The following is a 27,356-nucleotide window of genomic DNA, read 5'->3' as shown; positions in this document are numbered from 1 at the left end:
CTTCCCCCATTGTCTAGCATATACTCCGCGACGGAATTCATAATAGAAATGAAGTTTTATCAACATTTGAAAGACCTAAGCTTCCCGAATTTAGGACCTTTTCAAATGATAGCTTTTAGGTCGTCATTTTGAACTATATTTACATCACCAGTAATTCTGTGTACAGCTGAATTAATCAAAGTTGAGAGAAGAGGAGGAACAAGAATTAACACTTAGGATTTTGTTTTACAGGGTCAATATCTACGCACTGTAGAGTTTGTTTATAATTGATAATTTTGGATGCAACGGTTGGAGACTATCTGTAAGAAATACAAGGTGTAGACCAACTAAAATATGGTGGAATACAATAGAGAACTTTTTTGTGATTAAGAATGTTGCCAATGTTAAGAGCGCCAGTCTATATCTTTGTTTAAGAAATCGTAGAGTTGATTCCGAATTATTATTTTCCGTAACATGTGGCGTTTAACATTTTGTTTAAAGAGCTTGCGTTGGGCAACATCCATAATCACAAACACAAGTATTCTGGTGTTGAAAAATCCAGATATGGGCTTGCTTTAGCTTCTAATAATCCATATAATTGTTTCAAGGGCACGGAGTAAAGTTCTGTGCGAATGCGTTGTACATTGTTTATTGACAAAAGATAATAGAGAATCAAATGAGACATCGTGTATAATTATTTGGCTTATGGTATGACTGATGTCCATCACTGCGCTTACGTCTTGGCGTATTGTTAAAAAGGTCCAATCACATTCACACTGACACACTGCGGGCTTGAAAGATATCCTAATTTATTGATATGGTCATTCCTACCATAAGGAAATACAGTGCCTAAGTTTCTAATCCAGTATTCTTTCTTTGTCTACGGAGTGCAGTACGTACTTAAAGTTTAAGTAGGGCTATTTGAAGGATGATAATATTTTTTTCCCTAGATTCTGAAAAAATAGAATGGTCTGGAAAATTAAAATGTTTATAAAGATGCTGATGGCCCGCATTTTTTTTTCAAATTAATGTCCCGACATTCTCTTGTTGAGTGTATTGGTTTCTTCAATATAAATGAGGCCACAAAGATTGCATTCAATTCCATAGACAACGTTAGAAGACTTACAACTCAGAAGTTTTTGGTGTTAAAACCTTTGTCATGTGAAGCTGCTATTAAAAGAATTTCTGATTTTTTGTACATTTTAAAATGGAACAATCAAAAAATATTTAGAACTTTTCCAAACTCCCTCGCCTAGTCTCCTAATAAAGGGGCACAGTTAGTCCCCATCGAAATCTGAACATAACGAACCAAAATCGTTCGTCCCTGGCATTTCGCTGCAAGATGGTTTTACTTGTCATTGAGCAACACACCATCACCCTTTTTATATATCATTTTCCGAGTACTTGTGTGGTGAATCAGACTGGTTTTTCAAATCAACGTAATTCTATTGAAGAAGCAGTTGTATATGTTAAAACGTTTATCATAAGGAAAGGTTATATAATGTTTAGAAAAGTTCTACATTTTAATGTTATTGCTTTTGGAAGTTCTTTGGAGAATCTACATTTGACTAACATCATTTCTTGGGCTCATACCTTAATACCCAAATGACCGCATGTAATAAGTGTTTTCCACTAACATTCTCTACCTTTGTAAAACATATGAAGACTAAAAGCTAAAAATATAGGTATGTCATCCCATCACATATGTATTGATATAACTTGTATTGACTGTGAGACCTATAAAAAAGTACAGGTGCCTTCCTCTAATCACTACCTAGCTATGTAGTAAATATGGTGTCTGTAGGTTGAATGGTACTCAGATTATCATATAAAAGTGAGACAGACAAACATACCCAGTTACTACTACAAGGTATCCCTAAGATAAATAATAAATTTTCTGTTTTTTCCATCACTTTATTCTTTGACTACTGTCAAGTATAATAAAATATTGGACTTTCACACATATCACTTTCTCTCTCAATAAAGCTTTCCTATGCAATCATGTTTGACAGAGATGGTCACACTTGATGACATAATATGAACTGTATGTAACATGAGGCTTGCAATGCTGATTAATACATTTTTTGATGAGGAATGACAATCTAAAGCAAAATGCCAGATTGACAATGTGGCCATGAACATACATAGGTCTAGCAGAATCTACAACAATAGCTCTAAACAAATTTTTCTTCAAATAAAAATAATTTATCCATTTCTTGAAGGTTGGGAAAAGTCATGATAGTTTGTGCAAGGAATATGCCAATCATCTCTGAATCCTATAAGCATAACTACCGGTACTGTGGAATTGCATTACTTAATTCTGTTGTCACAACTACTGTGGAATCGGATTACTTTGAGGGGGTCAATGTTTGTTTGTGGGCAATCTAAATTCCAATGCTTCCTGTGAACGTAATTCCTAGAAGATTAATTTATCCATACTTGGACATGATTATCTTCCATGTCTCCACGGGGATGGTAATTTGTTGATAAGGGTGACCCACAAACACTGGCCTCCATGAACAATAATGATTCCACAGTAACTTGAAAAGAATAAATTGCAATGACAATTTGTGAATGAATTCAGGCTTAGTCTTCCCTTAAATGAAATAATCTAATGAAATAATCTAATTTTGAACTACAGAAAACAGCCATAATATCAATATTTACAAGGTACAACTACCATTGCATTGAATTTTTTCTAAAAATTATTTTTGACTTAAATTGAAACTAGAATTGGAATCAACTGGATGTGTTGTATTGCCACAAATGCCCCCGCAGGCAGCCAAAATTTCAAATTGCACATTTGTAGCTGAGATATGATTAGAAATTGTGAATTTTTTAAATCTTTTCAAAGTTCAAGGGGGATAACTCTGTCAAAAATAATTGGACCATGACCAAATTTGAACTTGACCCTTTATGCGGTTGGAAATTGCCTATGCAATTTCAACCTTATACATACATCCCTACAACAGTTAGAGAATGGAAACTGAAAATTTCTTTTTTTTTCTAACTTCAAGAAGGATAACTCTGTGAAAAATCATCGACTAATTCTAACTTGACCTATATTTTCTGGTGAAATACCTGCATATGCAATTTCAACCTTATACATAATCAATACAAAAGTTAGAGAGCAGAATCTGAAAATTTCAATTTTTTTTCTAATTTTAAGAAGGATAACTCTGTCAAAAATCATCGGACCATGACCAAATTCGAACTTGACTTACATATTTCTATAACGTACCCATATGTCAAATTTGAGTTGAATTTGTGCCACTGTTGCCGAGATATTGAACGGAAAGTCAATGATGACGGAATAACAGAATGACGGATAGATGGAACAGGGTAGCACTATATGCCCCAGGCCATTTTATGGCAGGGGCATAAAAATATTCTATTATTTTTTTGTTGTCTTGGAAGTTGATAAATGTTCAGAAAACAATATTCTTATAATTACTTATTGGGAAATAATAAATGAATGACATATATTGTAAACGAAAGTAAATTTAAAGTCCAATAAGAATGTGAAAGACTGACATATGAAGCTACTTCCTATAGTTCATCAACCATACTCAGTCTGGTGAAAGTACACAGTAAGAGACTTTTAGACTGGAACCTGGAATCTTTATAGCACTTACAATCTTATACAAAGGTTTCTTTTTCAGACAAGAATGCACTGACAACCATTACAAATTAACACCTAAAATCATAATATCACAAGGCTGAAATGACATTAGAAAATAACACACATCAGGTATCATACAAACTGTAAACAGTTATCTCTTGGAAAATCTGGTATGAAGACTGAAATACTATTCCCAGTTATTACATGTATATAGAAAATAAGTTACAAATATACATCATTGTACAAATTAATACAACATTTGTAGAAATACTTTGCATCATGTTTTTCCATTTTGATTACTTTTATTTATTTGGATATTTTCATGTTCAGTATTTCATGGAAAAGTAACAGTATACCATTTCCAAAAGTCAGTTCTTAATTTAGTGGAATAAAAAATAAGAATTCTTAATTTAGGGGAGTACTTAGGAAGAAGGATTTTTTTAACACAACCTTTAAAATGTTAGTTATTTATCTTAAAAACACAAAACACAATCTACTATAGAAATAATAACATGTTTAAGTTTACTCTAAACAATTCTAATCTCATGGTAGTTTTATGCATTAGAGTGATCTGCCCTTTGATGTAAAATGGAATAAAAGGAGATCAGCAGTACATGACACAATTTGAAATAAATTAATCCAATCCTAACTTTATATCAGACTAACATAAAATTAATCCAAACCTAACATTATATCAGACTAACATAAAGTTATTGAAAAAAGTATTTTCATGTATTTTCTCAATGTAAGTAAACAACCGTGATTTCTGTTCACTAACACTTCATTATCTTTGAACAATGTACCCTTCTTTGAAAATGAACCAGATAAACACAATATGTACTACTTCCGAAACAAATACAATTTTCTCTAAGTTCAAAAGGAAAATATCTCATTAGTGTTAAGAGTTCCTTAATACATTCTATCATACTCCAAACAGTTCCACAATTATTGGTCTGAGCTGTGAATTACTGTTTACAAAATGACAATTTTGATGACCAAAATGGAGTTATTTCAGTTTTACTTGAAGCTACCTTAGAATAGGGTGAATGCAGGTGTTCAATGATTGATAACCTATTTTGTTTTTAAGTCTGGTATTTTGAGATCAATGAGGGCTGTGTTTACAGCATATGCACCTACGTACTAAACATAAAAAATTGTTAAAGTAAAAATAGCTTAAGTCTGGCGTACAATACGATGTCTTCATCATAACAATCATGATTTTGTTTGTAATAAGAGAATGGAAATGATTTTATGAGAGCAAAGGTTTTCGTTTTGATACGTAAAAATATCATTAAATGTGCATAAATCACAGATACTATTCCCCTTACCACATTGACAATGGCTTCAGTGCAAGTGTTGATTTTATGAATGATTTTTTCCTAAACAAAGCAAAATGAACCACTATGCAACACTAATGATGTTTACACATATTTTACAAATGGCTTTAGATGAATAGGACTGGCCTAGTTTGACAGTCAGTGGTAAATTATGTAGGGGGGTGACAAAACTCCTGTAATAATGAACCATTTACAACCATTTAATCCTCTTCCATGGGTGTTTCCCCTTCTGTTGATGTCGCCTCCTCCGTGGGTGTGGCTACAGGGTCCTTGCTATCAGCACTGGGGTTCGTGGTTTCTACATTTTCTGTCTCACTGTCCAAGCTCATGCGTTCTTCTGTCTCCAGGGAACTAGACGTGCTCTCCTCCAAGGATGACTGATTTGGCTGCGTAGATGTTTCTTCAGAACTTTTATGCTCCACTTTGTCCTCTGAACTGTTTTGTAGACTTTCTGAGCTATTTTCCGGAGACTGGCTTTGGTCCTGTCCATTTTCTGATGTGTCTTTAGTAGAAGTAATGCCTTTCTGAGGTAACTGACTATCACTGTTGACCGACTTATCATGTTGAGATGACTCGGGTGAACCCTTACTGAGATCTCTCTGTTGAGACGACTCGGGTGAGCCCTTACTGAGGTCTCTCTGTTCCTGTTCAGAAATCAATTTCTTGTCAGATAGACTGTCAGAGGTCTCTGCTTCACTGTTCACCTCTGACCTTTGTGTGACCTCTGACTCTTCTGAGGTCACAATCTCTGATGACTGAAAGTCTGACTGCTCTCTGGATGGCTCTGTATTTAGTGGGGTGTCTGTTTGTTTGTTAGTATTATCTGATGTGGGTGATTCTATTGATGAATTTTCTTCGGATATTTCACCTACAAAGCAAAAAAAACCTCACCTAAATATTCTCAAAATGAAATCTGCAGAACATTCACAATAAAATAAATATTGTGGAATTAGACTTGTTCCTATTTAAATAAAGCAACATTGATTTACATGTGCTTTGATGTAAATCTTTCAATATTTAAGGTTAATTTGCACATTTTTATTTGATTAAGTAACATTTAACTAAATTTACCCACACTTCCATGACATTAAGTTATGTTCTGTTGTATTTACCTGTGAATTTCGGCTTCTTGGCAGGAGAGGTATCTTCCGATTCACATGGCACTTCTTCACTCTCACACACTGATTTCTCTCGGTCAGACATCGCCTGCCCTGACCAAGACTCTGGTACAGAACCCTCCAACTGATTGTCACGCGGTGTCTGATCAGAGGACAGATCGGAGGTACTTGGGAGGGGTCCAGCATCAGAGGAAGAGATCGTCTGATCGGGTGTCCCTTGACTGGGCCCCACCCCTGCCCAGCTGTCTGTAGTCCAGTTTGTTTGTTGCTGGGTGGGAAAGCTAGAATACTGTACAGGTGTGAGGTCTGTGGTTGTTGTGGGGGAGTCTGCTTCATTTCCATTGACAGGGGATCCTTCTAATCCATTCACCAGGTTTGCCCGCGACTCGGAGACGATTTTACTGTAAATCAGAGGAAATGTTATGGATACTTACATTTAAGTAACCAAAAGTTCACATGTTTTATCTAGAAATTCTTCAAAATTTTAACACGTCTTAAAAAAGAATACAATCATATGTTGTCGAGTTATTTCTTTATTCTTAACATTTGCAATAGTAAAACTGACAAGTTAACCCTACAACAGTGCCTGGGAAGGGGCCGCACTATGCACAATATGCGTGTAATGCCAAAAATGGTGCTCTGCACCATGGGGCACACCCCTTAAATAATTTGTTAAATGTAACCATGCATGATTTCATAGTTTGTAAGTTCACCACAGTCATCTTCATGAAGGTTAAATGGAATTGTCTGTGATGCTCGGAACTACCATTCAAAATACTGACATTCCATTGGCAAAGAAACAAACAATTTTCCTACCAAGTACTTTCTAAGTGTTATGTTGTTTTGGATGGCTGATCAAAGCATCACAATTTTAACTTTACAGAAGTCATGCACATAGAAAACATAACCTTACAATGAAATACCATATCAATGAAGCTTATTCATCTTGGCCTCTCCCTCAATTTCCAAATCATGATTAAAAAAAAATACAGTACTTCTACTTAAATATAAAATTTTTCCAAATATTTGCTGTGTTTGATGATGAATGATTTAGGATGTTTTTGAACTTGAAGTCAATTGTTACACATGACTGATAATTTTTTGTCAATTTCTATAGCCTATTTTTAATTTCCCATACCAGTGATTTTTCTACACCCAATTTAGGTCTGAATATCGGCCCTTTTCCCTATCAAAAATTGCTGATTTTTTCCCAATTTCAGTTGCTTTTTTCCCAAAATAAAACCGCTATTGTTTTTGTTATATTGAATTTTTTATGTAAGACTTATCTAAAATGGAACGCTATTGTTCTCGGTCCTTCGAACTCTTCAAATAATAGAGAAGAACAGCAGATTATTTTGTGCATATACAAGACTTAGAAAAACACATGGATCATGTCAAAATGTCATACTAAATACATCGCAAGAAAGTGAAAGATGCATGTGAATCGGCGAAACATAGCTTTATTTGTAAATCCAAGTACTAGTAGTTCTACAACAAGCATCCCTGATTCCACGAAAATCGAACTGTGTCTACACCCTGCAGATGCAACTAATTTTGCATGGTAATTGCAGCAATATGATTAAGGTAATTAAGAAAGCTTGAATAATTATTTAGATAAAAATGATTTGTTATAAATCATGTCAGGTTAGATCATCTTCAATGGCTATTAGGGGTAGGATTTTCTCTTATGTCAACCTATATATACTAACTAGTATATAGGTCCCTGCTACCATTATGACAAAAAAAGGAATGGAAATATAGGAAGGTCTCAATTAATGACAACTTACAAGATTAAAAAAAAAGAAACTTAAAAATATAGAACTGGGTCTAATTTGTTATTTTGTAGTAAATATTTTGAATAAGTGATCTTACATTTATTTATATATTTCATTTTACCTGTCAATTAAGGTTCATTTCAATCTTATTGATTTTTCCCATTTTGACAAAAATGTCAATAATTTTTCCCAATTGTAAAGGCCCAGGTCCCTTTTAAAACATGTGGAAAAATCACTGCATACTACAGAGATGAAAGTGGATATATTACTGAAACAAGAGGCCCATGGGCCACAGCGCTCACCTGAGTAACTTTGGCCTTGCTGTTTTTCACCTGATTTCTCCCCCCCCCCCGTAGTACTTATTGTGGCCCCGCCCTATCCCCAGGGGTTATGATTTGAACAATTGGAATCTACACTACCCCAGGATGCTTCCAAGTAAGTTTCAGCTTTTCTGGCCCAATGGTTCTTGAGAAGAAGATTTTTAAAGATTTTTCCTATATATTTCAATGTAAAACTTGGATTCCCTATTGTGGCCCCGCCCTACCCCCGGGGGTCATGATTTGAACAATTTAGAATCTACACTTCCCCAGCATGCTTCCACATAAGTTTCAGCTTTTCTGGCCCAATGGTTCTTGAGAAGAAGATTTTTAAAGATTTTTCCTATATATTTCAATGTAAAACTTGGATTCCCTATTGTGGCCCCGCCCTACCCCCGGGGGTCATGATTTGAACAATTTAGAATCTACACTACCCCAGCATGCTTTTACATAAGTTTAAGCTTTTCAGGCCCAGTGGTTCTTGAGAAGAAGATTTTTAAAGATTTTTCCTATATATTATCATGTAAAACTTGGATTCCCTATTGTGGCCCCACCCTACCCCCGGGGGTCATGATTTGAACAATTTAGAATCTACACTTCCCCAGCATGCTTCTAAGTAAGTTTCAGCTTTTCTGGCCCATTGGTTCTTGAGAAGAAGATTTTTAAAGATTTTTACTATATATTTCAATGTAAAACTTGGATTCCCTATTGTGGCCCCGCCCTACCCCCGGGGGTCATGATTTGAACAATTTAGAATCTACACTACCTTAGGATGCTTCCACATAAGTTTCAGCTTTTCTGGCCCAGTGGTTCTTGAGAAAAAGATTTTTTAATGACCCCACCCAATTTTTGTATTTTCTTGATTATCTCCCCTTTGAAGGGGACTTGGCTCTTCATTTTAACAATTTAAACTCCCCTTTACCTAAGGTTGCTTTGTACCAAGTTTGGTTAAAATTGGCCCAGTGGTTCTTGAGAAGAAGTCGAAAATGTGAAAAGTTTACAGACGGACAGACAGACGGACGGACGACGGACAACGGGTGATCAGAAAAGCTCACTTGAGCTTTCAGCTCAGGTGAGCTAAAAAGCTGAAAATTTTAGCAGGGGGTTTGGGGGCTGCAAGTCCCAGGTCAAGGTGCAGGGGCCAAGGGGCAAAGGCCCTGGAAAGTCCACATTTTCCAGGATAATTGGGGGCATTCCAAGCACACTATAATGCAAATTCATGGGTTTTATATTTTGCATACTTAAAAAAGTTTATTTACAATCAAGAGTGACTTGGACTCTGTAAGAAGAACACATACCCCTCACCAAAATTGTTCATCATCAAATTTTTATCGTTTTCAAGAATGACATTTTTGATGCACAGAATGCTGGAATCCACCAATCAGCAGAACACTTTCATCCCTGATACTATGATATATTTCAAAATGGCCCCAATGTATTTTCTCTTGGCCCCTTAAGTTTCCAAATGGCCCTATTGTTTCATGAAAAGAAGGGCCATCAGCCCCACCTGTTGTCTGACTTCCCAGGCACTGCTGATCAGAATTATGGTTTGGAGTGTGATGTACTTACTTTCCAAATGGATCAACTGTACTTATCACTAAAACATTCTGTAATGTAAACAAGACATAAATGAATAAATATATGTCAAAATGATAAAATGATACCCTTTGTGAAATATTTTTCCAATTTTTAAGTAAAAAAAAATCTTTCATCAGAATCTCCTTTTTAAAAAAAATCAAAAAAAAAAAAAATCAAATTCAAACATGTCTAAAAAAAAAAAAAGAACAGAACAAAAAAATTCAGATCTATAATAAAAAATTAAAAATAACTTTCCTTGTGTATAATGTATATAATGCCTATTCAATCTATGATGTAAATAACTGGTCTTTAAAATAGCCAAAAAATATTTTCCCTACTTTTTCTATACCACGGAGAAATTTATCTGTGCGCTTGTAGTGCTTCTTAGGATCAGTCAGAAGCTCACACAATCGCTGAATGGTAAAAGGAGCCCTGAAATACAAAAAAAGTTCTGTAAACCTGCAATTCCATGACACAGAGTAACTTTTAAATAGTTTACAAAATTATTCACGACAGATAATTAATTACCTATAGAGGGTCTATTCTTAATTAAATTTAACGAGTTATAGAGAGGTCTATTCTTAGGTTTAATTAACAAAGTAAAGAGGCTTTATTCTTAATATAACTAAAAAGCTATGGAGGGTCTATTAATGATAAAAAATTGAACAAAAATCATAATTAATCATCGTTAAAAATACACATCATCCATTAATAATCAAACATGACTGGATGTTTTTCCCCTCAAGAAAAGAAAAAAATCATGAAGGACAATTATAAAAAATATTTGTATCCTTCTTCTTTTCAGAGTTCAATAAGTAAATACAGTAATCTCATTACATACACATTCAAAATATTAAGTAAGGATTAATGTACGAGTAGCACTCCATTCCTTATAAGTAATGGAGCTGAGGCCCCGAAGGGGCCGATGCCCATTGCTGTTAAGGAATGGAGTGCTATGACTATATTAACCCGCGTAAAATCCACCTTTTTAAATGCATGTAATTATTGTTTGTTTATATACATGTATAATAAAGACTATTTATTAGTTATTATTTATTACTTAAAGACTATTCGATAGCCTAGTGAGATAAGTACCTAACTCCGAAGGTGAAGGTACCAGGTTTGATTCTCAGCAGTGCCACATTTATTTTCTTTACGTGAAATTTTACTAAACTTGTTAAAATTTTCTAAGTTCTTTCCTCGGTACGGGAAGGAGAATATGGCTCTAAATTCGCTTTTGAGTACATCTTGATCTATGATATTAACAAGAGGAATATAAAATAAATTATTTAAAAAATTGAAATAAGAAATGATTTATATTGAAAAGTATATTGCAAATATATAAAAAAGATAAAATAAGCAGATTTTTTCATCAACTTACTTTTTTTCTGAAATGAATTTGATAATTCCACTAGAATTATGCATGTGTAGGGGGACATTTTCAACCATGTCAAAATAAAAGACAGAAATACAGCGATAATACCTTGTACACAGAATATCTTCATTCACTATTGTTTAGGAAGGATAAAATTAACATACAGAAGTATTTTAATGCACATTATGTCTCAAATAAAAGAAAAATTGGAATTTATTTCTTCTCATATTTTGAGCGTAACGTCTGTTCTCAATACACCGGGTACATTGTTATAAAATGGGCCATTGTTTATGCGAACTATTTTATCTTTCTTGTCTACTGATAGAAAATTCACGTATTTATCAATTAAGTGATCACAGATTCAACAGAAAAGCATGTGTGCTTAGAAATTAACAAATCTGTGGGATGCTTCCTGTGTCTGTCACGGCAAGTAGGCGTTACGTTCTATTTTAGGAATAGAGCTCAGAGATGCTTCTTCTTATACATTTGACTTAAAGGTTATGAACATTTTAATTTTCTCCAGTGTTCTATGCAAATGTGTTTACATTTCGATAGGAAGAGCTATGGAGAGAGCCCGAGAAGCCACGAACGTTTGTCTGTCAAGTGTTACGTTACATAAAGTATGTTACGTTCATAAAATTTAAGTTGTCTTTATCCTAGATTTTAAACACATATCATCAAATATTGTCAACTAGTAGGTGTATTTTGGATTCTTTTTTTAAATTATGAACTTGCACGCTCTTCATCACTACATAAACACCTAAAATTTGACATTTCTTACATAACGTACCGATTGACAGACATTGCCTGAATACTATCGTAACAGTGACAGACAAAACGAATGTCTGTTCATGTTACGTGAATCAAACGGTTGCATTCAGATTTACAGTTCAGTGAATTAAACCAAAAAGTATTTTTATTTAAGAATATTAATATTTCAAAAGGCAGAATTTGTCTTTATAACTTAAACAATACAATTTTGTTGTTATTCTCTTGCAGTTTTTAAAACGAGTCTGTCAGGGTTACGTGCATCCGTACATGTTACGATATAGGTTTGATCTATATGAAATAATTTATTTTTTTAAATCTCATTAGTATTTTCATAAATAGTAATATCTTGTGTATTATAATTTCCAAGAACGAAAGATAAGCTTTGAATGATAAATTTTAATGGCTCGTTTCAAACAGGTATTGCTCAAGAAATATCGTAACATGACAGACATGGTGGAAATTTTGTATGATACAAAGCATATAGCAGAGATTTATTTTTAAAAAATTCAAATTTAAAATCTATAAGGAATCAAAATTTGATTAATGTCCATTTCTTACGCCAACATTATCTTTTTGGTAAAATAATGAAAGTTTATGGTTGATTTGGCTGGTTAAGTAGAGGAGTCTGTCAGTGTTATGATCATCAGTTTGTGCATCAAAAGTAGCTTAAAAATCTTTTTTCTTCTACATAAGAGTAAAATTTTTTTTTTGCATGGTTTAAAGAATCGTTGAATTTTATTTTTTTTACAGATTATTTGTATTGCTAAGCATCAGAAATGTAATTTAATCATGTCACATTTTATTATACGTCTGTCATGTTAGTACGTTATATGTCTGTCATGTGTTATGTGACACACATTTCAAACATTAATAAAATATTTATTTTTGACTTAATTATCTATTCAAACATTTTTTTGTCCTATTTAGAGTCAAAACTTCAAATACACATAAAGCAATCTAAGAAAAAAACGTGTCTACAGAATTCTTTATTTTTCCTCCCAAATGTACTCAAGAGCGAATTTAGAGCCATATGAACATAACAAATTCTGTTTTCAATGTAATTTGCAACTCTCCATTCTTGAAAAATAATGGAGCGCTCAAACAAAAGAATGACGTCACATGTGGATTTAACTTCAATTTCTATGTTCATACATGTAGGGAAATTTAATTCATATCACAAAGAATTTTAATTCTAATGTTGGCCATTTCCTGCTATTAGTCTAACCTCACATTCAATCATGTCAGTAAAAAATGTCAACAACAAGTAAAGAAGGTTTTCTTTATGTTTTAAACATTCATGACTACTTTTAAACTTTTTGCAAAATAAATTTTCAAGTACTTATAACCATGATAACCCTAATGCTTTTGACAGCGACTTTTATTTATCAGCATCTAATAGCTCCAATCATTTTACAATCGATTGTTGGCGACATTCGATTCATTACTAGGGTCTATTTTTAAGATAATTAACAAGCTGTGGAGAGGGGTGTTGTAAAGTAAAAATCTGACATGTTTAAATATATTGATATCCATGTCATTTGCATTGGTTATTTACAAACTTGGAAAATTTCCTAAAAGTCATAATATGAACTGTAACATCACCCAAACAAGGAAGGGTACTGTTTTTTTTTTAACTGGTAGAAAGCCGTATGGTAATTCTGGCTATTGCCTGTCCATCGTTTTTTTTTTTTAGAATTCACCATTTCAAATAGTAACAAAATTTTGAAGCATATAATATGTATAACCTAAAATGTCCATTCATTAAGTAGACAACATGATTGCCCCTTAAATAAACTGCCTCAATAAGATCAAAATTGCTTGTTCATTTCCCGTCTATGAATTACCTACAAACCATTGCAATACATGGATATTCACTTACCCGGAGAACTTGTTGACCGAGTCCAGTATACGTTTCTTCATCTCTTTGAACTTGGGGTTGTCCACATTCGGACATGGGGGGAGGTGGTCGGCAGGAAGATCCTGGTGGAACTTCGTCATCACATCCTCCAATTTACTGATAAACAAAGATTTCACCCTCGGCCAAGGGAACCTGAAATATACATCTCATACTGCAAAATCAAATGTTCATGCAGTGTGCATTTCTGCATATTGTGCATGTCCCTTACTTTTTTGGATACATTTTTGTTGGGGGTGATGATATCCTATTCTGGATGCTCATTTCAGAAAATCAGTGATGATTCTATGAATTGGCCAAAATATCTGGTAGAATGAACTGCCACACCATTGTAACGAAGTTTGAAACATCCCTATGTTTGTGTTTACCTTACTTGGAGATAAAAGCAAACGTCTGGATGATGCAGACTAGATCAAAACACCGACAAAACAACTTGAATTTTTCACAAGGACAAAAACAAAAAAGGATCCCTGCAAAAATAGAAAGTACCAAAATATTGGAAAACACTTGTAAATATCAGATTTTGGGTTACCAATTAGCGGAATTCCACTAAATATCTGAACAAAATCATCACTGAGAAAATATTTGAAGAGTATGGATCTAGTTCTCAACAAAAAAATGTAATTAAAATTGGATTACTGAGGAATGTCATTTTAGAAATTGGTATTTTTTCTTTTTACTTTGTCATTTTTCCTCTCTTCTCCAGTAAATAAATCAATGCATGTTCTGAAATTCACCAGACGAGCTCTTACAGCTCTCTTTTCATAAAAGGGGTGGGGGGGGGGGGGGTCATATGTTACTATTGGGTGCTTGTGGTCATAGAAATTTACATCAAAATGTCTGACACGTTCTGTGACTTTAGTGAATGTTTACAATTTAATTTGTTATTGGCAAAACAGCTGATAAGTAACGGTCACACATGAGTAAACACACATGTTCTTTACATGCCTTTGTAAATGCCGATAGAATTGACTACAATATTAAACCATCTCTGCATATAGACAGTGTCTGTTTATTCTCTTTTAGATTGATTATCACGTGTTATAGATTGAACTTACAATGTTTCGCCGGTTTTTGCTATTGTTTTCAAATATTGCTCTAAAACAGGAGGAATGTCGCCTTTCTTCTTCTCAAAATCTGAAAAACCAATAAAAGAGGTTTTGATTGTGAGTCTTTCATAACATACAAGTTCTTAAACGATTAAATACCAAAATTACATACTGTTTAGTGCGTCTAGTACTTCTTCTTGATTGTCCATGGCTAATTTCGAGTACACAACCATGGAGGTCAAACAATGGCGCTGGGGGAAATGACGTCAGGGACATTCCATTCTAAAAGAAGAGGGGTTATCAAAGTGTTCAAAAAGAAAAAAAACACACAGCCTACACAATTTCATGTTTATAATTCATACTGATAATACAGAGTGCATAATATCTCTTCATCTCATTCTTAATTTGGTAATTTTGATCCAAAACCCATTCCAGTCAACAGCTGACAATTATCCTATCACCCCTGGAGGTAGATAAAAGAAAATCTCAGAAAATCCCATTGAAATCTCGTTGGCACCTTCAATTCCGGAAAAATGTAAATATGGCGCGACAGCAAGTGAAAGTTCAAGTCTGCTAAACAGTTGTTGTGATTTGAGAGAAACACATCCTTTATTTAAAGGTAAAAATCTTATGCGCGTGAATACAGACAGAAAATAACCGTTTCCCCCTTGTAGACGATGTAAATATTGCTTGTCTTCACGTTGTCACCTTGCCAAGACTTTGTTGACATTCTGAAAGTGCCCCCATACCGTGATTCTCACCTATACTAGCGCTGTTTTGCTTGAAAATATGTGTTTAACATATATATTAACCGTGTTCATAAATACGTTTTAAGATTTTTTTTTGTACACTGTTGTTTGCACTCACCTGAAACACCTGTTTAACCAGGTGTGTTGTCCGTCATTGTATCACAGAATCTTCTAGGATCTCCTGTGGATGGGAAACGCGAGGTTGATAATATTTGTTCAATTTATTTTAAAAAAGAATGCCAGAATAAGTGAAAAATTCATATTTGATAAAAAAAAAACTGTTTGTTCAACATAGAGACCATATATAAATTGCATGTAACTACCAAGGAGAAAATATAATTTGTGATTTAGGGTGGATGGGTTTGAATCCTGGGCTGATCGTAGAGGCTAACCTAGCAGCAATGTGGTAGATATCTATCTCTATATTGAATGGACAGCTAGCCTAGCTGCTAAGTGTTAAATTTTGAATAAAAGTGTATCGATAAAAACTTATTCTTGGGACAAAAAGTTTATTTCAATCGAAAAAATATATGTAAATTTACCTGTAATTCGCTAAGATGTAGAAAACAACCCCCTTCCCCTTTCTTTAAAATCTTGTGTGCTGCGAAGTGATAACTAAGGAGGCCATCTTTGAATTGGTACTTAGCATCAAATATTAATGCCAGCTCTGACCCTACATGTTTGTAGTGGCTAGCATTGTAGCTTTACGTAGAGGTCACATAGCCACTATGCTCTCGAACGCACTCCTGGTTATGGCACCAAAATATACCAGACCAGGATTAATTCAAATTTGGGCCACCTGAATCACATTGACAGGTTCTCTATACGAACTGCAGGGATTTATCTAGATATTTTATTTCACTACCCTTTTCACGTGAAGGGGGAAAAATGAGAAAGATTACTGGACATTTAGGGCTGGAGGTTTGAGTATGGGAGTCTGGGGGTATGCATGTACTCCCATGGAAATTTTCAGATAAATGTTGCCAAAATCTACATTCTGAGAGCTAATCTGGGACATTTATGGAACTATCATAAGTAAATATAATTTGAATGTAACATATAATTATGTTTTAATAAATTAATAGGAAATTTTCTGTGACTAAAATGGGAATTTTGACATTTTTTCCAAACGGAAAGGTATCTTTTACCAGCTAGTAGTTAAAAGGTACAGCATAGATAAATCCCTGAACTGAGGTATCTGGTCAGTAGTATAATTATTTTCAAATTTATTTGCCACGTTTTATCTATGACTAAATAAATAGTTATGAAAATGAGCATTTGACCTTAAATTCTTTAAGACAATAAATGGTCGTGGTCTAAAATTAGACACAAGGTTAGAGGTCAGGCCCCCTAATTGAATGTTAATGTCATTACTGAAGGCTAAGATAACAGAATGTAAACAAGATAGGACTGCTGCCTATAGTGACCTGGTGTCCTGTGATCGGTGCACCCCCCATTGTTCTCCTTACCTGTGTACAGGTGATTTATTTACACCTGGCCTAGACATAGGGAGCTCTTCTTCATTAACTGCTACTGTTTTATGGGGAGCCTGAGGATGTGTTTTACACAGCGACAGCTCATTTTCAGGGTTATGGCCTCGTAAATAATTCACAAATACAGAACAAGAGTTTTGTTTTTCTTATTCCTGTCATTGTTTTTGGTGGGCAACCCAAACAGCTTATACTGTTAAAGGTTAGTTATTTTACTGTACATGAAGATTAGAATTACAGCTTCTGTTAAGGTTCTACTGCAATTATAATTATTTTGTTGTCTTTAATTTTTTCCCTGAACAACTACAAATAACAAATGTACAATTGTTAAGGACACTCTGTTTTATTGTTGTTTGAATACATTATAAGTACCCGTGCACTTGACACATGCTTGAGGTTAGATTGTAATATGATAACATCTTCATAATGCACTGAGAATATTCTATACATCCACTGGTGGTGACATTTTGTATTTAGGAAGATTTCAGTATTACAGTTTACACATGAGATGTCCCCCTGCAGTAATATTTAAATGTTTATTGTACACTTAATTCTAGGCCAACAGCAAGGAAATTGTTATATTTTAAATGTCATTTGATGAAGAAAAGATTTTTTTTCCTTATCTAAACATGTAAATGCAAAATGTACTGTACTTTCACAGTTTATCCATTATGTTACCCTGAAGGGTAATTTGTGAATGAATTGTTTACCTCACAATATGAAGTAGAATTTACCATATAACCATATAATTACATTAAAAAGAAAACGTATGAATGCAACCAAATAGATGTATTTTTCTGTCAAACCTAATTATCTTGAACTCGACGAAACCAAAAAAGAACTTAGAGATATCCGAGGATTCAAAATATCAAGGTTAAAATACATTGAAATAGGAGAAGTTGGGACTTCCAAGTCACTTTGACATATCCATAGCATTCGAGATATCATTGTTTGAGTTAACAAAGTTCATCTGTTTATGTTTTACTTCCATTCAATTTAATATTTCACGAACCATATTCATTTATTAAGGCTAATTCATATTTCACATCCTTACAATTACATAGTGTGGGTTTGCTGCAGTTACTACAATTATATAATTACTGAAAAAAAACCCTGCTGATGTATACATTTAAATTCTATCCATACTTCATGCATTTTCTGATCATGATGTAAGCTAAAATTAATGATTTATATGTTATCTGGAGATGCAATGTCACAAATGGTAAAAATTAGGCTGAATTCTTGGAGTCTTCTAATTATAAACCTTTTTCAGATGTCTGTGACGGTACTGAAACCCCCTGATCTGCTGAAGTGCAGCGATGGAGAATTTAACACCGGAATACAAAATCTAGGACTCAAGGTTAGATAACTAATATTTGGGAAAAATCAGATCCAATTTTTAGCTCACCTCAACGAAGTTGGTGGGAACTTAATACCCTCGGCATTAGTGTGGGCATTGGTTTGAGTTTTTGGAGCAGATTTCTTTTTAAGTACTGTGCCCTAAATTAATCAGAGATTCATGGAGAATGATTCTAGTGTGTTTCAATGTACCAGTCAAGGTTTCAGATGCTGCAATTTCAGCTAAAGAATGACCAGGTTAATGTTTTTGGAGCAGGTTAAAGTTATTGGAGCGGGTCTCATTTCAAAGTAACTATAATCCCTATGTTGACCAAACTTGTGGATGATACAATTAAGGATGGACACTACCAAGCTTGCTTCAGATGCTGGATCTGACCTACATTTTCCAGATGAGTGACCAGGTTAAAGTTTTTGGAGCAGATCTCACTTCCAAGTAAGTATAAGACCTATGTTGACCAAATTTGCATGGATGATACATCTAAGGATGCACACCACTGGAATTGCTTTGGATGCTGGATCTGACCTACATTTTCCAAATGAGTGACCAGGTTAAAGTTTTGTGAGCAGGTCCATTACCAAGAAACTATAAGGCCTATCTGAACCAAACTTGCATGGAAGATGCATCAAGGAATGCATCAAACTCTCAAACTTGCTTCAGATGCTGGATTTGACTTACAATATCTGATGAGTAATTAGCTTTATGTTTTTAGATAAGTCCATTCCCAAGTAACTGCAAGCCCTATCAGACCAATATATTGCATTAATGTTGCATCTAGGGATGCACACTACTAGATTAATTAGTTCAATGTGGGACTTTGCCTTACTTAAAGACAACATTGGTTGAAGTGAGCTCTGTAATCTCTGATTACCTATGTTTTCTCTAGTGATTGTTCAAAGAATTCGTATTAGAGTTGTGTAGTAGTCTCGAACAATTCAATTTTTTCCCCTGATGAATATGCATGATCAAATACATTTTCAAATACTTAGTAGTTCTGTTTTTACAGGAACTGCTGGAAACAATCTCGCTGATTCAGAAGGAACAAAAGAAAGAGCAGGAAAATTTTGACTCGCTCAAAGGTGAGCTGGACTCACTGAGCAAGAGCTCGAGTCAGTACAAACAGATTCAGAGAGAAATGAAGGCATCACAGTCCAGAATGACTGCTCTGATGAATAGGAGCATGAGCTGTTTCAAACAGGTAAATTACCGAGACCAAACAGTTTAATTACTGAGAAGAAACAGGTTAATAACTGAGATCAAACAGGTTAATTTCTGAGATCAAACAGGTTAATTACTGAGATCAAACAGGTAAATTACCGAGATCAAACAGGTAAATTACCGAGATCAAACAGGTTAATAACTGAGATCAAACAGGTTAATTACTGAGATCAAACAGGTAAATTACCAAGATCAAACAGGTTAATTTCTGAGATCAAACAGGTTAATTACTGAGATCAAACAGGTAAATTACCAAGATCAAACAGGTTAATTTCTGAGATCAAACAGATTAATTATTGAGATCATACAGGTTAATTTCTGAGATCAAACAGGTTAATTACAGAGATCAAACAGGTTAATTACAGAGATCAAACAGGTAAATTACCGAGATCAATCAGGTAAATTACCGAGATCAATCAGGTAAATTACCGAGATCAGTATTTCACATCTATAAGAAGTGCATGTGCGACAGCTGAATTATTTCAGCAAAATTTATATGCTTAACCTTTTGTTAAATTGCAAATGAGAATATTTTTCTGCTTTAATTAAAAGATTTTTGAAACGGTTTGAGCTAGCTTTCATCAGAATTTAACATTTTTTTCCCCAATTAGGACAGATGATACAAACAAACTTTTATCAAAAATCGTTTTCAGATTTCTGCTAGTTAGGTTTTGAGGTGTTTTTTTTTTTATTCATAAATGTAAATTATGTAAATGATAGGGATAATTTTTTCTTGAAAAAGTTCTATTGAAGATGTGGAAAAGTTGCTTTATTTTGTAAATTAAGTGAAAATAGCAATACCACCTCCATTTAAAAATAAATAAGATAAGATGCATGTCACTGGAAAGAAAAATAGGTAAGATTTTATTCAGACAGGTAGAATGTGTTCCAGGTTGTCAACTTCACACAATACATGGAAATAACAAACTTATTGTATTTTGTAGCAAGGCAACCAACATGTTTCCAAACCTGTGGAGAGCGAAGAAAAGAGAAATTCTGGAGAAGTTAAAAATGCAGCAAAACCCCATACAACAATAATAAATACAGTCCAGAACTCAAAGCCTTCATCAGAAAATGGTGTCCTAAAGGCAGGCATCCAAACAAAGGATATAGATGAAACCACAGCAACAAGGCCTGCCACAAGTGTTAACAAAACCCCGAATTCTCAGCAGAATGGATCAGTCAGAAATGTAGAAGAGAAAGCTGTAAAAACTAGTAAAGTGACCGTGACGTTCCCCGTAAAACCTGACCCAAAGTCTGCTAGTGTAAATAGGCAGTCTGATCAAAAACCTGTCGTTAATGGTGTGAGTAAATCTACTGTGAAAGTTGAGAGTGTAACAACTATAAAATCTGATCCTCCACAATCTTCTAAATCTTCAGTTATACCTCCTCCTTCACAGAGTACGTCTGTGAAAGCTGAAAATTCCTCCACAAATAATTCAAACAATGCAAAACCTGTGTCTGCTGTGGTGAAGGCGGACCCCAGACTGAAGTCGACAGCGCCACCTGTAGTTTATCACATGGGACGACCAGTCGCTGTGGATCAAACCCTTGGACAAAATCGAGACCAAATGTTAGATCAAATTAGAAATTTTAAACGCAAATCAGATACAGTGCCTGAAGTAGTTAAACCTGAAGCAAAAGAAGTTTTCAGCAGTACAGCATCAAATATGTCGGAATCTTCAAACGGCAAACAGAGAAAAGATCCGCAGTCTTCCTCGGAGGATGAGGTGGATAGTGGATCAGGAAGTGTGGAGAGTAGTCCTACAGTGGAGAAGTTTGTCAGCAGCTTTAGTTTCCCCCAGAAATCCCAGAATACCTCAGCCAAAATGGAGAAACAGAAAGAGCAGTTTGTTCAGAAAGGAAAGACAACTCCTGCAGCCCCCAGTAAAACAGACATTGTCAAAGGTAAGTGTTTATAAAATAATTGAGATGTGAAGGATATACACTTACTTATGATAAAATAGAGTTTAAATTGATTTTAATTGGAAATATATACAGTTTAAAATAAAAAAAAGTAATAATTTAAATGTAGGAAATGTTAGTTTCTCCTGAAATTAAGCTTTGATCATAATGTAGCTTTGACATAAAAGAATTTGCTTAAAATGTCGCGTAGATCTTGAATGATTAATATTAACTGCATCTTAAGGACTATATTTCATTGAATTATCACTTTCAAAAAAAAAAAAATCCAGTGCATGTCACAGATATAAAAAAAAAAAATATAAATATTTTAAACTGTTAAAATTATTTTAAACTGTTAAAATTATTTTATTCTGATACATGTATAATTTAATTCTGCTCATAACACCAATAAACCATTCCAATTGATTGGTTAGAAAAAAATCTGTTCATATCATATAATCTGTATTGCCTAAGTCACAATATGACTTGTGTTAAAATGAATCAATCTGCTTAATGTTAAACATTTAAATTTTGTACAATTTGAAATTATTTTTAAGGAAGATTGTCTTTTTATAAACTGCTTCACAGTTAAAGCATAAACTGCCCCAACCAAGGTTATACAACATAACTCGGGTAGCTATAACATTTTTGAATTTCCCTTAAATGAATAAGGCGTATGCAGTCCTCGTGATCTTTATTTTCTTGGACTTTTGATTGATTGACTTAATTGGTCCACAAAACTCAATGCATCATCAATCACTGCTGGTTATGTCCGTCAATCAAATGGGTACCGATTTTCTGGGTTGGTAATCCCTTTACAGCAGTAAATTTATAATCTAGCTGTTTCAACCTTATAACATGTATAACATGTCCAATAACTGATAAGATTAACAGAGGAAGTGCACCAGTTTGAAGTTTAAAAATTGCATATAAAATTAAAAGCTTATAATCTGCTACTCTTGTATATGCTCACCTATAAGTCAATTTACTTGTGTTTTGAAGTAAGTTTTGAGGTATATGACATCAATATATGATCTTCTATCATGTTAATTAACAATTTAAACAAATATAGTATTATAATATGAGTATACTTGTGCTTTATTATGCATATGCTAACCTTAGGTCTTCCTTTCCTGTGTTAAATTAAGCTTCAATTTTTATAAACAGATTGGAGTCGTTACAGAATTACTATACGTACGTCCTCTCCCAGAAAAATACTGAATTCTTTTTAGGATCAACTCTTTTTAAAAGTCTTGACATACAGTTTTGGACTAAAATTTAACTCCCAAAAACCCGACTTGTAGGTGAGTGATATATATGGTATATCTGATCTGGGACAGTTTTTTTTTTTGCAGTTAGGAATTTTTGATACTCTTCTTGCATGAGAGTCATTTCTGTGGAAATAAATACTTGATGATCATAAAGTCTCATAAACATCCATTTTTATAGTAATTTTAAGAATCTTTGCATAACATATCATCCTGGCATGATGAATTTTAAATTTTTATAAATACACCATTCTGTAAAGTGTCACAGCAGCCAGTTATGTACATGTATTGCCAAATGAAAAATATGCTAAATATATATAAATATCCCTCACATCTACAATAATGTATCTGTGTCAAAAGAGGCCATAGATGTGTGTAAAAATGGAAAGTAAATTGTCACTCTGCATGAAGACTGAAAATTCTCAAGAGATAAGTGTATTAATGTCAATAAATGTAGGGCTGATAAGAGACTTAATTTCCACTGAACACTGTAAAAGTTTAATTTGAAGTGTGATACATCATTTGTACGTGATTTACATACATAAGTGTATAGACACACGGAGCTGGAATGAGATGATCTGTAGTCAAGTCTTACTGATTGACACAGTAAGAGCCCTCCGATTGATTGTCCAGGTTATTTATCTGTCCACTTTGATCTTTAAGTATCTGACATTTTATCTCCTTGTATTCCTGGCTGTTTGATGTAAGCATTGCATAAAATGGTCCCTTTAATTTCCACGCTCCACTGAGCCGAGAGGGGGCCCTTCACAATGGGTCTATTTATAGACAGCAGTGTATAGGTAACATCTCAATCATGTGGGTCATACCTATTGGGAATTTTTAAATTTCTATTTAGGAGAGAAAATGGCGCAGGATTGGTGTGTCATGTGACCGTGGAAAACAATACAACAGCGGTGTTTTCTGTGATCATTCCATTTTTATACGATATTTTTATAACTCAGCAAACACCCACAAAGACTTTGTTTGAAGTGGGGAAAAGTGTGTCTCACGAACTTATTTTTCTAGCATTATGCAAATATTAGAAGTATTAAAAAAGGTTAAGTTGGTGAAGTGATTTTAGCCTTTGTGTGGGATTTAAATGAAATTTGGAGAGCTTTCAGTGACTGACTTAATAAATCAACTCTTCATTGAGTGACTTTGTATTTACACCTGTACACAAAATCTTGAATTCTTGTCAATTCTGTGATCCAGCATGAGCAAAGAGGGATCTGATAGCAGATACTCCAGCATTCTGCAGAATGTTTGGCCCCCTCCAAATGAAAACACTCGAGCACGTCTAGAGAGACTCAGAGAGCTTGAGAATCAGAGGAGACAGCATGAGTCTAGTAACAGACCTCGTAGCTCGAGTGTAGAGAGAGCTCCCTCCTCATCTCGTGAGCTTCTGTTTGGATCTCGAGCAACCTTTGGTAGGTCAAGTTTACGCTCATCTGCTCGACGTGGCAGAGAACCCATGAGAGCTTTTCCTCTAGGTCAGGCCAACAATCCAGTAAACTTACCTTCAGACAGGAGAAATGAAAGTGAAAGTAGAACTGTTGGTGACATCAGCAATATCAGTGCCACCACAGGTGATGTGTCGCCCACGACTCAGCAAGCCAGTAATCCTCAGACTGAAGCCCCTAGTGTGTCAACAACAAACTCAGAGGTAAAAACTGAAAATGTTGAATTAGTCATCATTGAAAACAGAGAGTGCAGTGCAGAAAAATCAGAGAGCATGTCTGATGATGTGTCACATAGTGCAGATCAATACAAGGATACACACCGCCCAGACTCTAATAACCAATCAATGGAACAGAGTGTGAATGTAGACAGTACAGCTGCTGCTGCTCCAGGGACCAGCACTGACTCAGAAGATAGTGGGACTGTTGAACAAGTGAATTCTGGAAAATCTGAGAAAGCAAGCAGTGCTACTGATGTTAGTACTGTAGAGCAACAACCAAAACCAGACACAGAAATACAGATTTCCTCTGGAGCATCATGGGAAGTATCTGATGACACAGACAAAAAACTAGAAGAGATGACAGAAAACCAGCAGACTCGTCTAGCCAAGTTACAGGAGCTTGAGGAGCTGAGGACAAGAGGACGAGCTAGGGAGAGACCCGAGGACTCTAACTTGTCAGCTCGTGAACGCTTCAATGTGAACTACAACCCTAACATCCGCCCACAAAGACAACTCTCCATAAGAGAACAGATCAGGAACTCCAGACGAGCTAGGAGACATCACTCAGATCTTCAGCTGTCCCAGCATTCCCCATTCTTAACTGAGACGTCAACTTCATCATCCACTGATGTAGTAAGGGAACAGACTACCAGTAATGCTATTAACCCTTCAGCATGGGACTCGGCATTCTCTGATAATGATCGCACTGAACGAATGAAAAGACTCAAGGAACTGGATAAGATTCGTAAGGAAGGGAGAGACAGTGCTGCTGCCTCCAGCTTTGATTCTGATATTTTGAGTCCCCGAGATCGCAGAAATTCCGCTCACTCAGATCATCTCAGTTCGTTATTCTCAGTAAGTCGTGTTCAGCCTTCTTTTTCAACAGGGGGAAGCCTTTTCCCCTTGTCATCTAATTACAGTGAAAGCTTGCCATCACTTGCCACCAGTAATTTATCTGTGGAGACCCCCATGTCAAGTCTCTTTGGTCGTGAAAGAAATATTTTCTCCTCTGGTCCCACCCTGACCCGGTCAACATCCCTTACCACCCAGGAAGTGATTGCACGAGCAAGGGAGGTAATCAGTAATTCTGTATCGGCTTCCCTCGCTGCTAGCTCAGAAAGCGATGTCAGACCGTCCCGAGAGGAGGTGAACCTTCACTTAGATTTGTCCGAGCTTCCCCTGACAGAAGAACGCACTGAAGAGGAAGGGGTGACCACTGTGGATCAAATTAGGGAGGCTAGAGCTGAATCTAACCCCAGAGTCCATGATGTCCCACTGGATTTGAACCATAAGGATGGTGCCACGTGTGTGAAGGCCATGCGAGAAGCCATTGATGAGACCTACAGGAATAGATATAAGAGTCGTGGACTGCCCAGCGAGGTCGCAGACCACTTTCTGGCAGACTGTTTTGATCCTAAATATACATTTGAGGAGCGCATTGTTCTGATCAGGAAGAAACTGTGGGGCGACCCACCTGTTGTGAAATGTGAGCGAGGCCACCCTGATGGGGCCTCAACTGAAAGTGAAACCAATAAAAATACTGAAGACAGTCTAAATCAACCAAAGACAGAGGAGGTCAAGGTCACATAGATCTCTACAAACACTACCTTCAGTCATGTTTACTCTGCAAACTTTCTGTTTTATGATCCTCTTGAAACTACTCCAAGGTTTCAATCTTTTATTGCCAGATAAATTTCTGTTGCTCAAATACATAAAAGAGCATGTGGGAAAATTTGAAGGATTTTAGCTCATCCTATGTGACAAAAAGATATTAAAAAGTGATCAAGGCATATTTTTGAAATTTGATTATCATTTGACTGTGATTTTTTCTCTTTAAAGTTCATGGTATATATATTTACAGTATTTTCTCCTGTGTACATGTTAAATTCAATATGATTGAAAATATATTTAAAACTATATTAATTGAGCATTATTTGAACATTTCTCAAGACCTTAGTATATAATTTTTCATTGTTTGATTCACACTTACAATTTTTTTCTATATGATTTTTACAATAATAACAGCAAGAAAAAGATTTAATACAGAAGGTCCATCAATCTGCATGTTTTTTAATGACATACTACTACCACTGAGGGATTTTTTTCTGTCGTTCAAATTGTTGCAACACAGGAACTAAAACTTGTCTGTTTTGAGGTTCCTTTGGCTTGTATCAAAATTGAAAAGGGCCATATTTGCTGCAACCCCCCTCCTTCCCACCTCCTTCAAAAATGAGAACACTGTTAACTAAATCCCTGTGTAAATGTTTAATTATGATTCAGTGAATACACTGAAATATTAAATATGCTGATAAGAGAAAAATTTCATAATTTACCACACCGAGACCACCTTCACAGAACCAGATTTCAGCCTTCTCTGGAGGCAAAAATATGACAACTTGATATCACTGATGAGGTCTTTTTTCATGCAGAGGAAAAGATAGACGTACCGAGCACTGGCCAGTATACTCTAGAAGTCCCTATTTAAGCTCATGACTAAATAACAAAGAGTCCATCAACATTCATTAGTAATCATAGTGAATCATTCAAGTTTTGCCCTAAAGGTTTCCAAACAGCTTACAAATTTATCATTTTGCACTGTATACAGTTAAAGGAAAAAATGAACATCAAAAGGCATTTAGGTTCAATTAGGAGAGAGGTTTCACGTGCATCTATCCAATTATAACTTCATTTGGTGTTGCATGGTACTAGAGTTGGGAGAATTTTGAATAGCAGGAAAATCAGATCAAATGGTAACCATAACGATGTGGGAGGATGACGATCCACAGGAAGTGGAGGGTGAGGAGGTGGATCTAGAGGGGTGGCTGGAAGGTAATCAATTAATTGTCGGAGGATAA

General features: G+C 35.0%; 2 protein-coding genes across 2 annotated transcripts; one reads left to right on the top strand and one right to left on the bottom strand.

Annotated features, from left to right (window-relative positions):
• Positions 1 to 1,872: 1,872 nt before the first annotated feature.
• LOC133203594 (serine/threonine-protein phosphatase 4 regulatory subunit 2-B-like) lies at positions 1,873 to 15,117 on the bottom strand. Its single transcript, XM_061339363.1, has 7 exons — positions 15,009 to 15,117; positions 14,846 to 14,924; positions 13,752 to 13,922; positions 10,065 to 10,158; positions 9,718 to 9,755; positions 6,051 to 6,457; positions 1,873 to 5,806 (listed from the first exon to the last, which is right to left on the bottom strand). Exons 1-7 carry the CDS (start codon positions 15,067 to 15,069, stop codon positions 5,139 to 5,141), a joined length of 1,518 nt encoding a protein of 505 aa, XP_061195347.1. The 5' UTR covers positions 15,070 to 15,117; the 3' UTR covers positions 1,873 to 5,138.
• An 8,406-nt stretch (positions 15,118 to 23,523) lies between these two features.
• On the top strand, positions 23,524 to 26,398 carry LOC133203571 (uncharacterized). The gene has a single exon (XM_061339342.1). The coding sequence runs from the start codon at positions 24,037 to 24,039 to the stop codon at positions 26,089 to 26,091; it is 2,055 nt and encodes a 684-aa protein (XP_061195326.1). The 5' UTR covers positions 23,524 to 24,036; the 3' UTR covers positions 26,092 to 26,398.
• Positions 26,399 to 27,356: the final 958 nt, after the last annotated feature.

The sequence above is a fragment of the Saccostrea echinata genome, unplaced genomic scaffold, assembly GCF_033153115.1.
Source record: "Saccostrea echinata isolate AGI-Se365-2 ecotype Australia unplaced genomic scaffold, CSIRO_AGI_Sech_v1 ptg000051l, whole genome shotgun sequence".
NCBI lineage: Eukaryota > Metazoa > Mollusca > Bivalvia > Ostreida > Ostreidae > Saccostrea > Saccostrea echinata.
The sequence above is the reverse complement of the archived record's forward strand: the minus strand, read 5'-3'. Positions and strand labels throughout refer to the sequence as shown.

What these genes read in the sequence shown, in the direction of transcription:
- LOC133203594 (XM_061339363.1), bottom strand. Translation starts at nt 15,069, where the DNA reads ATGGTTGTGTACTCGAAATTAGCCATGGACAATCAAGAAGAAGTACTA. An exon ending in AGTACTAGACGCACTAAACA is followed by an intron (nt 14,925 to 15,008) that starts GTATGTAATTTT and finishes TTGGTTTTTCAG; the next exon opens with ATTTTGAGAAGAAGAAAGGC. An exon ending in TCGGTCAACAAGTTCTCCGG is followed by an intron (nt 10,159 to 13,751) that starts GTAAGTGAATAT and finishes TTTGTATTTCAG; the next exon opens with GGCTCCTTTTACCATTCAGC.
- LOC133203571 (XM_061339342.1), top strand. Translation starts at nt 24,037, where the DNA reads ATGAGCAAAGAGGGATCTGATAGCAGATACTCCAGCATTCTGCAGAAT.